A 16,486-nucleotide genomic window follows, 5' to 3' on the forward strand; every position below is an offset into this window, starting at 1 on the left:
GGACAATTCTAGACTTTTCCAAGATTAGGGGGGGTTTGCTTGATGATTTTGATGATGGTATTTGACAAAATGTAATGTTTTTTGCTTGTCTCCTAATAGGTTTTTATGTTTTTATGGCGTAAAGCATTTTGAACTGTCTGTTGCTGAAATATGCCAACGCAGATAAGCTTGACTTTTATGTTAATGTCAAGAAAACTAAAGGAAACTTCTGAAGTGGCCTAGTCCGAGTCCAGATTTAAACCCTAGTGAGACATTGTGGCTTGACCTTAAACATGTTCAAAAAAAAAAAAAAAAGTCTAAGTGGGAGAACTGAAACAATAACAAACTCGATGTCTGTTATCTTGATTGGAGCATTGTCGCCCGTTTCTAGGTTAAGTTTGTCAATTACTTTTCCACATACAACCAGGTTGGTTTGGAAAGTTGTGGTCTTTTCACTGATAACCGAAATGATCATTTGAGAACTGCCATTTGGATTTTACTCAGGTTTATCGTTTTATGTTCTGAACATTTGATTGAGGTGACATCTCCAAAAGGAGAGTCAAGGGGGGGGGGGGGGGGGGGGATCCTTTTCACCTCACCGTTTACATCCATCTGCATGATTCATTTCAGAGGAGCATTCTGCATCTGCGCCGCCATAAAAACCAGAAACCAATCTGAACCTGCTTTGTTTTCCCTCTTTGTCTCTCCAGCCCTCCCTTCCTCCCTTCTCCTTTCTCTGCCTGTGGAAGTCAGGCTGCTGCAGCAGTGATGGCCGCTCAGACTCCGATCGGAGTGAGCGGAGGGGTCAGCGTTCCTCGGCCGCTGCTCCTGCGTGGCCGTGTCGCCTCTGGTCCTGTGACATTGTGAAAACACTGCAGCAGATTGGAATTGTACGTGATGCGGCAGGTCGCTGGGGGAGGAAGCAGCGAGGCAGCCGCAGCGCGTGGAGTGTAGAGGTGGTGGTGGTGGTGATGCTGGGGAGGAGGAGGAGGAGGAGGAGAGATGGATAGAGAAGAAGAAAAAAAATGAAGAAATGGGAAATCTCGGGAACCTGTTTCCAGGGCAACAGAGGTCTGAAAAACACAGGCAGGTTGGACTGTTTATTCGCCACGCTGCACTGCCCTGTGGCAAGATACTGCAGACGAATCTAATAACTCCGGCCCTGGCTCTGGTCTGGGCCCCGGCCCCGGCCCCAGCCCGAGCTCCGTCTCTGGCCCCGGCTCCGGCTTCGTCTCCCATTGGGCCCACGCTGGCTTTAAGGGATGCTGCCTCCTGTCAGAGTGTGTGTACTTCTGTCACATGTGTGTTGCAGGTAAAGGGAAATCACAGGGCCATGCTGCATGATCCATGCCATCCCCTCCTCCTGCCCCCCCCTCCCCAACCTCCATACATGGTGATCAGCTGCAGGTGACGTCATGCTCCTCCTCCTTTTTTTTTCTTTTGCTTTTTCTCGAAAATGATCTGCTCTAATCTGCAGTCATTCACTCAGTAGGCTTCAGGAGGAGGGAGGGGAAACATCCTTTTCTCTGTGGGAGACATTAGCCCTGTGAGCTCATGAATATATTATAGAGGGCTATTGAGCAATGAGGAAAGGCACACTGAGCTGCCAGGTTATGACCTGCGAAAGCAAGCACTAACTGCAACAGCCTGTGTGGGAAAATTAGGATTAAAGCTCTGGATTATTCTTGCTTTTTTTGTATATAAATATGTAATGCATATTTAATTTGTTTTTTGTTTGTTTGTTTGTTTTTATTGGGGAAAAAAAAGAAGTGGCACAAAAATATCGCGATGGTAGTTGCACATTTGTAAACGTAAAGAGTGCAGTTTAAAGAGACCAGAAGCATTCTGTACCGCTGAGCTATAGTGGTCACATCGGTCCTTCTCTCTGTAACCTGACTGCGACACGAAGAGATAATGCTGCGTTCAATGACCGTCGGACATCTCCTTTTCCTGTCCCCTCCCACGCCTGAAATTATGGTTCGGAGTAAAAAAAAAAGAAAAGAAAAGTTGACTTTATACAAGCAGTTCGTGAAGAAATATTACACCCTACCCTACTGAAATAAAGTAATACACAGACGCATCGGCTATTTCCCCTCCCTTTCAAACAAGCAGTTGAAGGAGGAAGAATTATTACCAGAGCTTCCAGAGGAAGATATGAGTCAACAATACTGCTGAGCTGAAAGTAACCTGGGTTTCCATGATACCTCAGCAGACACGGACTGATTATTCATCACATCTAAAAACCCCTTAGCAGAAGAGTTTTTAATGTATGACTGTTTTTTTAACGAGGTGTGTATTTAAGTGTTCTCCTTTTATGATTTTGTTTGATGATCTAGTGTTCTGTTTGCAATTTTACTTGATTCTTGTAAAGTGTCTATGAAAAGAAAAGCGCTATGCAAATAAATGTGATATTATTATTATTGTTAATATTGTCTGGTGGAGTAATTAATGCAAAAGGAGCCCGGGCCAAGTAATATTGAATGAAATGTGTACAGTACATAAACAAACTTTTAAGAAGCCCCCCAATCTCTTTTTTTAAAAAAATCTAATGCAATATTTTAATTTGTGATAAATAATTTTCACGTTTCATTATCTCCACAATCACCGCAATATACACATACCTACATATTTCACTTATTTTTTTTCGATTACTTAAATACATTAACACAGACGCAACTGTATCCTTGTTTAAATATTTATATTTTAGTGTCAGTTGACAAAAATACGAGTTCTAAAAGGTCATTGAACGCACCGCTAGCTTTATCTCCGTTTAGCTAAGCTAACATAACTGTATAGTATAAAGCAGCTTCATTGTCTGCCAGCTGAAGCATACCCACGGTAAGCTCCGGGGCAGCGAACAGGCAGTGTGCTAACCGTTAGCTAGCGTTCGTTACAATGTCGCTCGCGCTTAGTGACGCCGCACAAAGGAGCGTTCCACGGTGTTACACAAAGTTAACGGTGTGAGTTAAGTAGCTCTCAGTTAGCTCAGGGTGGCAGCCAGCGGCTCAGCCAGCAGCGTGTTAAAGCCCCTCCACAGACAGCTCTCCTATTCCAGTCCTCTGCTGGCACTTAACACAGCGACACATAACCCAAACTTAAAGCGACGAGAGGCTGCCAGCGCAGCGCCTTCTTCCATTTCCTTCAAAACGGGACTACCTGCGCCTATTTCTTCACGTTTGTGCTTGGGTATTTTTTTTTAATTTTTTTTTTTAAACGGCGGAGCTCCATCACCCGGAGCGTCTGCGCTTTATCCCCCGAGCAGCCCGATAAGGTAAGGTTGAAGCAAAACAGCTGCTATTCTCTGTTTTAGTGACGGAGGGGAACACGCGCGCACAGAACACACGCGGACGCAGACAGAGAGAGGCTGGTCTCATCCACTCTGTGCTGCACACTGCTGAAATGCTTTGTTCTGCTCTGCTGCATGTTTTTCCTGTGACACTCTTCAAGATGCGTTTACAAATCAGGGTGTTCATGTTTGCAGAAAGGGCTGCAGCTTACTGAAAACGTCTGGCGCTGAGATAATGAGCAGTAATATGTGTCACATTAATATTGCTGTCATATTAGATCATTAAACCTGTTTGGGAAGAATTACCTGCTGTGGAATGATTGGGTTATTTTGGGAGAAGGCAGCTGCAGAGAAAACAAAACACGCTGTAAACGGGAGACATATATATATATATATACGTTTGTATATATATATATATATATATATACAAACGTTAGCTGGAGATGGGCACCAGCACCTCCCGACCCCACTAGGGACAAGGGTGTAAGAAAATGGATGTACATATATATATATATATATATATATATATAGTGTATATGTACATAGCACAGTAGAGAGGTCTTTCTCTGAAGAGATATTTGGAGGGAAAAAATTCAGTGTCGTGCTACATTTGTTGGCTGACCTTTACTGTGATGCATTTATATAACAATCTTCCTTGCAAAAGTATTTGCGCCCTTTGAACTTTTTCACATTTTGCCACATTACAATCTCACGCTTTGTTTGGATAGGTTTTGCATAAGCCAGCATATAATTCTGAATACAAATAAATATCTGAAAAGTGTGGAGTGGACATGTATTCATCCTCCTGATTCAATCGTATGTAAAGCAACAAACAAACAAGCAAAACAAAAAAAAAGAAACACTTTTTGCTGCAATGACAGTGACAAATCTTTGGGGAGGGGGTGTCTCTACTTGTTTTCACATTTAAAGAATTAAATTTTTACTTGAACTATTCTTCTGCAAATTAACTCAAGCTTAGTCAGATTTGACAACTGGTGCATGCGGACATCAATTTCGCCCAATCTCAAGTCTTCTTCAGCTATTGACATATTGTCTTCCAGAATGACTCTATACTTTTTCAGCTTAATTGTCCCAGCTGGAGAGAAGCATCCCCACAGCATGATGCTGCTACTAATCTGGTGGTGGCGGCATCATTTTCCACATAGTTAGCTTGAGTCATTTCAATGCCGACAACAGACACAAAGCTAGCTAACTCTTACAGTCCACAGATGAAGCCTTGTGTTCATTGTACTGATTTGGTTGCAGAGGTCATTTCTGGTTGTGACTGCATAATTAATACCCTTAGTGGCATACGACTGAATTTAAGTAATTTATTCTTTACATATAAACCAGATATGAATTTTATTGGAACTGGATACTTAAACTGAATTAAATAATATTGTCATTCATGTGCATGGGTACAGTCATTGTCAGAAATAACGCATTCAAGGAGAACTTCATCAAGTTATAATGTGTTTCCCATGATTTAATGCAGAGCAACACGGGAAAACAAGTATCTATATTCATAGTATTTATACTGTAAAAGTATTCACCCCTTGGATGTTTTACCCTTTTATTGCTTTTACAAATCAACCATCAACAAAATTTTTCTTTATTATGTGACAAAAAAAATGACAAAAAGCCTCTTTAATGTCAAAGTGAAAATTGATTTCTACAAAATTATGACAATCAAGTAAAAATATGTAACATAATATCCACCCCCCTTCGAAGTGACTGACCTAATTTGACAGAGGTCCAGCCAATTGGTGATAGTCATCTCACAATGAATGGAACGGAGCTCACCTGAGTACAGCGAGTGTGTCTCAAGTAATCTTAATATAAAAAAGCCTGCATCTGAAAGATCCATTGATCCTGGTTACCATGAGAGCACGAAGACAACATGCCTCCACGGTCAAGTGGAAGAAAGTTCTTTGGTCTGATGAGACCAAAATGGAGCTTTTCGACCATCAGATAAGATGCTATGTTTGGGGGATAACAAACGCTGCACATCACCACAAACACACCATCCCCACTGTGAGGCACGGTGGTGGCAGCATATTTTATGTAAAATATTTTTGCTTCATTGTCATTTAGGAGAAATCAGATTTCAATTTGATATTAAAGAATTCTTTGTGAATCTTATTGTCGCTGAAGCCATATTTTGCTGATCATGACTGATTTATAAAAGCAACAAATAGTGCAAAACATCCAACGGAGTGATTACGTTTTATAGGCATTGTACATATGGGACCTTTCTAGTGCTTTTCTGGATATCCTAAGACCAAAACAAGACCATTTTGCAGTGACCCAGGATCAGTGAGACATGACAATATTCTTGAGACATATTTAAGGTGAGAGAGAGCAGATTCTGTGAAGGGTTTAAAATGTGACTCAAAGCAGAAGATGGAAGATGGACAAATCTAGCAGCAATCTATTTCCAAGAGGAAATCTTCAACCTTGCCGTCTAGTGTGTGTTTTACTGTTTTTAAGGTTAGGGAGACTTACAAACAGTTAGACTCTTATACCATGTGAAGAGTTGATCAGTAAGTGTGATCAGGTGCGGATGTAAGTTTGTATGCTCTCAGCATATGAATGACATGTTGGGATTTGACAAAGTGGGATCATGGCAATGATAAAGAGTAGTGGCCCAAGAGTAGAGCTCTGAGGCACTCCTTGGTTGCCAAGGGAAATGTTCGACTGGGATGTCACAGATCTATTGTATACAAACAGTTCAAATGTTTTCACTTTTACAAAACAGTATAAAAAATACAAAAAAGTGCTATTACATAATGTATAGTTTGATGTTCTTTTTAAAATCATGGATTCGCATGAATCATTGCTTATACCAAGATTTCAACTGGTAAAAGGTAAACTTTTGACATATTATCTAAGCTAATAAGCCAATAACGTGTAGAGATTTTGGATCTGATCTGAATTGGATGTTACTGAAGTAACATGCCGTTTTTTTGTTTGTTTTTTTTAACATAAGGTATCAGGTTGTGGTCTGAATTTTATCCTCCAGCCAATAGGACACAGAAATGACTTATATGGGACACAAGATGGTTCAAAGCTGTTATTTGAACAAGCATGACTTGTTGTTGTTTTTGAGTCGGAGTGTGTCTCTGAGGTGAGGGAGCCACTGCCTGTTTTTCCTCTCTGGCCGTGGCTTCCTGGACGTATCATGGGCACAAAAACATGTTGACTTGGCACGAGGCCAGGCTCTGTTACTTTAGGTCAGTTTTGACAAAAAATCATACTCCCCTCAGAAATGTGGAAAACAGGAATCTAGATCTGGAAAGGAAAGTGATGATATGCTAACTGTCAAATGGTTGGCGGGAGTATTTTAATGTACTGTGCAGATCTAATACAGAGTGACAGAAGGAAAGGTCTAGTTCAAGTAACATTTCAAAAGAAAGACAGTTGTACAGTAAAGGTTCTGTGTTTGTATTATTCACCAAATCCATGTATTAACCTCTGGGCAGGAGAATTTCTTAAATATCCCATGAATATTTAAGAATAATGAACGATTATTTCATTAAACGATTAATGAAATTGTTAAATGATTAATCGTATTAATTGTGATGAATCGACGATTGAAATAATTAACTAATTTAGTTAACTGGAGTATGCAAGCTCAAAAACTTGCAATTTTCTGAAAGAACAACACACTCAGAGCAGTAATTAAGCCAAAACTGTACAAACATTTGTACATTTCCTGCTTACGAGAAAAAAAACCCTTCCTTGTCTGTAAATGTGTTCTACCCAGAATTCCTCAAGTGAAAAAGTTTTACCTTCACCAGGCTGAAATTCAGTAAAAAAATCTCCTATTAAGCTCCTGTTGCTGTTCATTTACTAATTGAGAAAAACATTAGACAGATCGTTCGCCCTACGCTGAATTGATGTAGAGTCGAGCAGAAAGGGCTGAGCTTCGATGTTCGAAGCATTGTTTTAGCTGCAGCTGCATTCTTTTTGCTAGAAATGATCAAGCACACATAAAGGAATGCTATGCTACTGTATTTTACGCAACAAAATATAATTTTTTAAAATTTAAAACAGAAACTGAATGGGTTGTTTATTTGCATTTTTTATGTATTTCTAGCATTGTATAAAATAAAACTTAAGCGTTTAACTGAAAAGTCTGCAGAAGATGGCAATTTTTTATCCATTAATTGTCAGAATAATTAATTACTAAAAGCTTAAGTGGTTAATCAAAAAATCTGCAAAATGTGCTTATATTTTTATCTGAATAATTGATTAATCATCAAAATAATTTCTAGAATAATCGATTACTAAAATAATCATTATTTGCAGTGCTAATTCATTTTATTCGTAGATGCATTAAGGTGGTATTTATGATATTTCAAGGGCAAGAGTTTTTATCCAAAATCTATAAGTAATTCACGTAAATATGGTTAAATTACAACTTATTAATTTTGTTGTTGTTTTTGTTTTGTTTTTTGTTTGGGAAGGACTGGGGGGATTTGGACAGTTGACGTTAAAAGATTAGCTATTCAAATCACTAGAGGCTCTTCATTAATGCTTTTAAAAGACGAGAGCAGAGTAGGTCAGCTAGGGAAGGCTGTCCTTTGTGTTGAATGATTTATTTTTTTTTCAAACCTGCAGTTTAGAAATGGCTAACCTTTATTTTCCCAACTTTTCTTTTAGCACAAACTATGCAAGTCAAGCTTTCTAATATTCAGTAGAAATGCAACTGATACTCTTCCTGATTAGTGATATTGTAAAGAGTTGTACTAACTCAGTTTTGAGAAAGTTAGTAAGGGAAGTAACTTGGCTGCTTTTTAAAAAAACATTTATGTTCTGTAAGTTGTTCTAGTGTTGACTCTTTACCTCTGGCTATTGGTGAAGCCAAAGAAAACATTGGGTGGCGTCCATTTCTGGTGTGGAAACGTAGGCATTTTTGTTCACCTTTCTTAGAATTGGGAAATCTGTCAGAAAGTATAAATAGCAAAGTAAAAATAACTGTTAGGTGGATCTGTCAGAGTAATGCAGTAGGTGAGTTTTTTTTAAATTTAAGCTTAGCTTTGCAAGTTTAAGACTGCAACACAAGATTACTTGAATGGATGACATTTCCTATTTCCATTGGAGGTTTCTGCACCTCTGACAACAGTTTAGCTGTTTCTGTGAAGAAGGAAATACCACTAGTATTTCCACTGGCTTATTAGTGGTATGATAGGATGCAATGCATGTTTAGATTTGATCCTATAATCTAAACATGGATTTAGATTTTAGGATGTTTATCTTAATGTTTTGTCCACTAGTCCTTACCCAGTGGAGGGCTCTGTTAGATACAAAGTCTGACATTGTGTATTTTTCAAAGATTTTTTTTCTAAACTGATCGTGAGATGATGGCACTAAGAAACCAAAGCCTAAGGTAGACTTTAATTGGTCACAATTCTACTATTTTATATTTTCTATACTTTATGCTGTAAATAAAATTGTATTATTAATGTATGTATACCAGAGGTGTGGACTTGAATCATGCGGTTGAGAAACAAGCCAGATTTTAGTCACAAATTTAAAGACCTTACTTAACTTCAGAATATCATAAAAGACTTTGGACTTGACTTGGACTTTCACACCAATGACTCGTGTCTTTACTTCAACTTGAACACTTGATTTCAGTTCAATTCAGAAGTTTAAATACAGCGCACAAAAAGACACATACAGCTTTAAAAAAAAAAAAATCAGATTAATCATTATGATTCCTTATTGAAATGATCATTAATTCATTTAGTAATTGATTTATTGCTAACTGGAGTACACAGGCTCAAAACAATTACATTTGCTGACAGAACAACATGATCAGAGCAGTAATTAAACCAAAAATTGTACCAGAAATTTGTAAACTTTTCATAAGAAACCCCCAAAACAAAACGTTTTGTATATGTTTTACCCAAGATTCATCAAGTTTTTATTTGCATTTTGTAATGCATTTCCAATGTTGCATTAAGAGGATTATCAGCTTCACCTGGTTTAAATTCTGTAGATAAATAAATCTCCTATCAAGGACCTTTTGCTATTCAATTATTAATTGGTTAATTGAAAAAGTAATCAGTCCTACACTGTTTTGATGTTAAGTCTAGCAGAACTATCTGAGCTTTTCACATTTTGATGTTTGAAGCTTTTTTTACCTGCAGATGCATTCTTTGAGAGAAATGATAAAGCGTTCACAAAAAGAATGTTTTTATTTAGAGGTGGGCAGATCACTCCAGCATGCCAATAATATTGCTAACAAGTTGGCATCAGTATTAGATCGATACTAGCATGGTAAGATCAGATTCTCTCTTGAATTTTTATTTTATCTTTGGAATTGTAGTTTTTCGGCCCTACCTCAAAAAGATTTTGTTGTTCTGACACCTATAAACTTTGTCCAACTTCTGTTCTAGGTTTAAAAAAACAATTCTAAAGAAAGAAACACAAAAACCTAGAGGTCAGAAGCTTGATGATATTTCAAACCTGAATGAAACGTATCAAAATCGGTATTGGTATTGGCAATACTGGTGCTGTACTTACTTGGTATCGGATTGATACCAAAATATCCAGTATCGCACACCTGTACTGTTATTACATTTTAGTCAATGGAATGTTTATTTTCTTATTTAAAAAAAAGGATATGAAATATTTGTTTATTTTCATCTTGTAATGTATTTCCAATGTTACATAAAGAAGATTTAAATAAAAAAAATCCGCAGTGTGCCAATTGTTTTATCCGATTTACCGATTGTCAGAATAATCGATAGAGAATAATCGATAACTAAAATAATAGTTGGTTGCAGCCCCATTGTGCATGACTTAATAGTGATCCTGTTGAAACATTAACCCACCTGAGTGGGGCCTCTTGCCTGCTCCTCTGATTAATGCTCTCCTCGCCTGACCTATTAATCTTCAGTTGACAGTCATGTGCAGTTGTGTCATACTCTTTCCATTCTAGGGTGATGGATTGAACAAAGCTCTGTAAGAGCATAATGTTTTATTACACAATCTTGGTTAAGTTAAATTACACACAGGTGGATCCTTCGTTCTAATTAGGCGACATTTGATAGTAAACTGGTTTAGATTTGATCTGGGAATGTGTTTTTTAAATGTGCCATTTTCCTCCATCTTCACGGGTTTGCACAGTTTTGTGTTACTCTGAGACATAAAATCTCATTTCAAATATAGGATGACGATTGTGGTTGCAACGTAAAATGAAACGCGGAACCCTTTAAGTGGTACGAGTGCCTTTTGAAAGGCACTGTAACCGCTTCATTTGCTGTTGCACATATGACTGTATGTGGTCCTTGTAAACCAGCGGCAGCAGAGCAGTTTGAGGGTTTGATTGAGCGATTCAGCTGACGGCAAGATCTGAGAGCCGAGAGGGAAAGAACGAGAAGAGAATCCGACAGCGAGGAGCGATGTGAAGAGGAAGAGTCGAGGGTAAAGAAAATGTCAAGATGCCGTGGTCAAAGGAGGCAAAAGAGAGAGAGAAAGAACGGAGTGTCGCAATGGGTCCTCCACAGGTACAGTCTGCGCCTCATGTGCTCGCTTTTGAACATCTGATGCAGCCACACACGTCTCACACGTCTCGTCCTCCCTTTGTGTGGTTTCACCGCTCAGCTGTGATGGAAGTTCCAAGGTACTCAATAGGAGGGAATTTGCGAGTGGCGATCATGTGATCTAAGGAGCAGCACCCCTCCCTCTCTGTCTTTTTACACAAGATTCATGATGTCTGACCCAAATCTGCAAAGTACAAAAAGGAAAGTGGCAGTGAAAAAAAACAGGGAGGGGGTTGGAGGATGTCGGGGCTCTGATGTTGGGGAATTAGCATGCCACTTGGTAACCCTCAGATGAAGGAACTTGTTAGGTAAAGGCGGAGGAGCAGCATGGCGCAGGGATGAAGAAAAAGAGGGAACATATGGAGCTGAAGATGCAGGTGTAATATTTAATAAGCTGGTTTATAAAAACCTAATTAAGACCTTAATCATTCCTTTAGATGTCCATATTGTGTTTTCTCCAGTGGCAAGCCAACTACACAGTACAGCTGCAGTAACTCTCAAACTTTTTATTATAAAATAATTACTACCTGTTTGAAAAACAGGCAGTAATGGGAAACTTTTTTCTGTAATCTGTAGATGAGACTTTTTTCCATGTGTATCTTTCTCCGCTCTAAATAAAGACCATAAATAGGGATGTACATTATATCAGCATCATCATCGGGTCTAGATGTGTGAACTTGCAGGTATAACCGAGGCCATCTTTGAGTCAGTTATGGCTGTACAGCACTTTAGATACTGAGGAATTCTGAACAGAACCAGGATCTTATCAAAAATGAAGAGCTGTGAAGTGAAGTGGGCACAGTAAACACATTGCCTGAATAGGCCACTTCAGTCACATTGTCAGACTTTAATCACAAATTAAAGTCTTGGTGATAGCCATTCTAGGGTGATAGATTGAACAAAGCTCTGTAAGTGCATAATGTTTTATTACACAATGTTGGTTAAGTTAAATTACACACAGGTGGATCCTAAGGAGTCCTCAGGCACTTGGCAGCTGCGTTTGATTGCTATTCACAAGGCTTTGATATGATAATGAATCAATGGATGACACAAAAGTCCTGATTCTACTCGACTTTTGATGGTCCCAGGTCTTTTATGTTAGTATTTGGACTGAATTTTCTGAGCTAGGGATTGTTAGCATTGTTAGCTTGATGCGCTTTGGGTTTAAAGACAGATCTGTTTTTACTACCACATTTTTAGTCAAAATGTGTAAAAAGTTCCTGTTGTTTTGAGAGATTTCCTTTCAGTTTCACACGTCCTGCATATGGCTTGGATTTGATCCAAGTCATTTTATCTTTGCCAGTAATCTTACACATTCCCCATAAACTGTTGCATCTACTTGCTTCTGAGTTCCTTAAATGTGTGTGGAGTTAAGTGGCATTCACTATAGTTCTGCACGACATTGGTTGCAATGAAGTTGTCATCAGCATAGAATGTGACCGTCTCTTTGTTGCTACTGTTTGATGACTTAACATATAAGCTCTGTGGAAACTCCCTCCCTAGAAAATCCTGTTTGAAGCTTAGTACTGGCCAGGTATGGATGATTGATGGCTAGGTGTCATCTTGGTGTCAAAATGTGAACAGCATCTCTCAAGCAAGACTCTTTAAACACAAACTGTCTTTGAACTAGAACTTGTATTGGTTGTTTCATGGATTGGACTCGTTATTAGAGAAGAGCATGCACTGAAATAGTGGTGGGCATTTACTGTATTCGTTGTTTACCACTTACTGTAAAAAACCTGTCATAATAAGAGTTTTTATTTATCGTTGTCTATAAATTTCAGAGACGTGATTCAAACAGCTGTGCAGGTATCCATGAGGTCAGGAAATTACACAAAATTTGTTGCTGATGCCTGAATCTCCACTAAATTTAAGGCAAATACAAAAATAATTTAGATAAGAATTAGATTTGCACAAGATAGTGAATTGTAGCCATGATCGCTATGTCAATGTGTGCAATATCACAGTGACTAAAGTCTGGTTTGGACAAAAGGCATGCCCATAAGAGTGTGATTTTTGAAACAGGCAAAAAGAAGAAATGTAGTCGATCACAACACAAGAACAAACTGCTTTACTGCAGTTACTGTTACCATGCTGCAAGTTGCAACACAAGGAATAAGATGAATATTTTTCTATAAATGTAACTCTGTTAGAACAAAACAATATTTGAGTGTGAACTGGGTATGTAAATCATGCTCAGAAAGTTTGGGTAGTGAACAGAAATGAACACATTCTTATCTTGTTTGGGCTGAACTTAGAACTAAGCTGATGCATTACTTATTCTATCTAATGCATCAAGTCTTATTTATGACTTCACATTTAAGCAAAAATCCCCCCAAATTGTATTTATGAATCTTTTTTAATTAGATAAAGGAGAATAAACAGCCACCAAATGCTGAAATCATAGACTACCACAAATAAGCTCTACATCATAAAGTTTGCAAATAATGAATGCGTATGGAACGTCATTCATATTCTAAAGACTCCACCAATAATGGCCTCCATAATACCACCCATCTGTTCTCGCATGTTTCTGTTTTATTGACTGATGTAAACCAGAGCCATTGATGAGGTCACTGGGATAGTGAAGATCTATACAGCCTGTTAAGCTAACATCATGAAACTTCTTGTTTTGTCTGAGTCAGAAAATCTGAAGATGATCAGTTTACTGTCAAAAATCTAGATAGAGCAAATGTTTGCTGCTTGATGGTTATATATATATTTCCAGGTGTGTCTTGACCTTCTGAAAATTTGGTCAACTTGTGATGTACAAATCATCTGACCTATAATCATAATCTGTCTGTTTTTTTTTTCTTTGTTTTGTTTTGATAAGCTCTGATTGATGATCAGCCATTCTGATCCTTTTTTTTGGGATTAAATTAATCAGAACTGAATCCTTCCACTTTTTTGAGTTCTGTGACTCCATCGTGTTTGAGTTCAGATCAAGGGTAAGGGCACATGTTTGGATGCATAAATTGTTTTAATCCCTTCTTTCTTTGGTGGATTCAGAAGTACCTTTGTCAAAGATCATTTCTGGCAAAAGAAAAATCCATTGTTGAAGCAAGTTCACACAAAATCCTGTTCATTGCTGATCGGCAGGCATATACGGGAAACAGAAACCACATGGAACAAGTTGATCTGTTCAGATAAGGCTGATATTGGCAAATTTGGCTGATACTGATTACTACTTTTTGGCCGATATTGATTTTTTTATGTTGTGTTTTTTGTTTTTTGTTAAATATTTCTGAAGGGCAGTTTTCTTTGCATAATATTATAGTTTATCTCAATAATTACTCAGACAATTTATTGTCCAGCAAAACTTATCATGTCTGGCCTAGGCGAATCCTGGTTTTGTCAGATGCTGACGCTATACCTGGCCGTTATAAGCAGGAAGTAGAGGGTGCAAAGTAGCCTGGACCACACATCCCAGAAAAATGGAAAGAGTCTTTGGAATTTGAATTTTCTGCCTTTTCATGCCTCTGGTAAGGCACAGACCCACTAGTAGATGGGGACCATTCAGTCGCTCCCACCCCAGGCTGGAGCCGGCCACTAAAGGCTGACAGTCTTCCCTCACATGCTGAAGGTTCGGACTTATTTGACAAACCCTTTTTGCATATTAACTCGTTTTCAGAAAAGCAAAAAACACTTCAAGCGAGCATGAAAACATTTTAGCAAAATTGAGAAAGTTATTTCAAATCTTGCAGTTTCCGTCAGTCTTTTCTAATGCGATACATCAAAATGCGCAGAAAAAATGTTGATGGAAACACGGCTAGTGGCTGATTAACTTTAGATAAGATCGATGGATAAATGTTTTCTTTTTTTGTATCAACCAATCTTTAAAAATTAAGGAAATCTTGGGCTTCTTATCAGTCCACCCAGGGTCCAAAACAAAATTTCTGTCCTTGAGTGGCGTGAGAATGATACTGCAGGAAAAAGACAGTCCAAGTCCAGACTATCAGTGCTTTGGACCAGCTTGTATTGGTTAAGTTTTGTCAGAAGAGTTCTGAAGTCAATTTCAGTAAAATGCAGATTTTCTCACATAATCTTTAAAAGTTCACAACTCAGGAAAGTGTTGCACCTCTGGCGTGCCTCCTTTCTTTTTTTTTCTTGTGTCTACTTTAAATCTACTTCAGGATCCGAAGCATCCTTCCAGATGTTTAACTAAAATCCATTTCATTAAGTTCAAACAGAGAAATGATGTGAATTTAGTGAAAACACTTTGAACATGTGGCTAATCAGCTACCTATTGATCAGAGTATTGAACAGAGTCAGAGTGGTTTCGTGTGTCCTGGGTGTTCCCGGGAATGACGTAGGAAGACGTTGACCTTTTATTAACGTATAAAAGGTCCAGAACATGACTCTAGTCAGCGGCGGGAGAGAGCGGCGCGCGCTCCTGAGTCACTGCTTGTACGTCGGTGAGGCGAGAGAAGAGCTCGCCTCGTCTCATCTCTGTTCTCTTAAATTCCTTTTGAAATCAGCAAGCTAAATTTAGCTCGTACCCCCTCCCCCCCTCCCTCTTCCAGAGGTATCCGAGCTGCAGCAGACAGTGATAGGCTAACGTTTTTGAAGTGCGCAGTCCACACACACACAGATTAAAGTGAGTGGCACAGAGTGGGAGGTCGCTATGTCTTTTGTGCACACAGTGTGGGCTATAGTGATGATAAATGGTTGCCGTGCAGCAAATGAGCTGTGAGGGTTTGTCTGTTTATGTGCATGTTTTTTATTTTTTCCTTTCCCGTCTCCCAGGGCTGATGCTTGAGGACAGTGGGGGCTCTCTAATGATCCCACCATTCATCCGATGAACCCCCTTAACTCCATGAAACCCTCCCTTCCTCCCATTCCACAAAGGTACCCACACACACACACACACACACACTGTGCTGACATTAAGCCCAGGTAGATGATGTGGTGTATCTCTGTGACTGTCTCATTTAAGCAACAGTGCCACTTGATGATGGAGCTGCACAAGGATCAAACTTGAACGAATTATTCAACTCACATGTCACCTTAGACCACTAGGAGGAAACTGATCTGGAAATTATTTAGAAAACTGCAATCGGTGCACCAGTAGTTTCCTTGTTTCCTACTGAACAACTTTATTAAAATAACGTTTGAATGTTTCATAAATCAGTCTGGTGTTATTCTGCAGCAATAAAAAAATATATATTTTAAAGTTTGCACTTCTATGCTAACAGTAACAAAAGCAATGCAATCAGTTGCTGATTAATTTTTTTTTTTTTTTAATGCAGATGTGTTTGTATTCACACAACATCGCCCTACTTTTTCAGGTTTCTTGCCAAAACCATTAGGTATTGCAGACAGTGAGAGATGCGGTGTGACAGCCATGCTGCTGCGGTAGCTTCCTGTTGAGGAAATGGTTCAGAAGGAGGAAACTGAGGCTAACCTCAACTGTCAGATGAATAAACTGTGCTCAGGTTAATCTTTAGCTCCCCAAAGCGAACATTTGTTTGTGACCTTTACACTCAGCTGAGTTTCTCTGAGTAAGAACAGCAGATGAACTCTTACAGGGAGTTAAAGCCTCCTTGTTTTCAGGAGGAAACCACGGAACGCCGTCTGTGATGCTTTTATTGCGATTATGCTATCTGGATGAATGCTCTCTCTCTCTCTCTCTCTCTCTTTCTGCCTCCCCTGAACCATTCCTTCT

At 38.8% G+C, this 16,486-nt stretch overlaps 1 protein-coding gene across 3 annotated transcripts in view; it reads left to right on the forward strand.

Moving 5' to 3' along the window:
* The first annotated feature begins 2,738 nt into the window (after positions 1–2,738).
* The window catches only part of zmiz2 (zinc finger, MIZ-type containing 2), a 39,503-nt gene continuing 25,755 nt past the window's right edge, over positions 2,739–16,486 (forward strand). Inside the window, exons 1-2 of one of the 3 annotated variants that reach the window (XM_032569809.1) lie at positions 2,739–3,250; positions 15,568–15,669. In XM_032569809.1, coding sequence (XP_032425700.1) covers positions 15,620–15,669 — 50 coding nt within the window. In that variant the 5' untranslated portion in view covers positions 2,739–3,250; positions 15,568–15,619. Of the gene's footprint in view, positions 3,251–10,762; positions 10,786–15,567; positions 15,670–16,486 lie in introns of those variants that run through there. The other 2 variants (XM_032569810.1, XM_032569811.1) reach the window with 2 other exon arrangements.

Source organism: Xiphophorus hellerii, chromosome 8 (genome assembly GCF_003331165.1).
Source record: "Xiphophorus hellerii strain 12219 chromosome 8, Xiphophorus_hellerii-4.1, whole genome shotgun sequence".
NCBI lineage: Eukaryota > Metazoa > Chordata > Actinopteri > Cyprinodontiformes > Poeciliidae > Xiphophorus > Xiphophorus hellerii.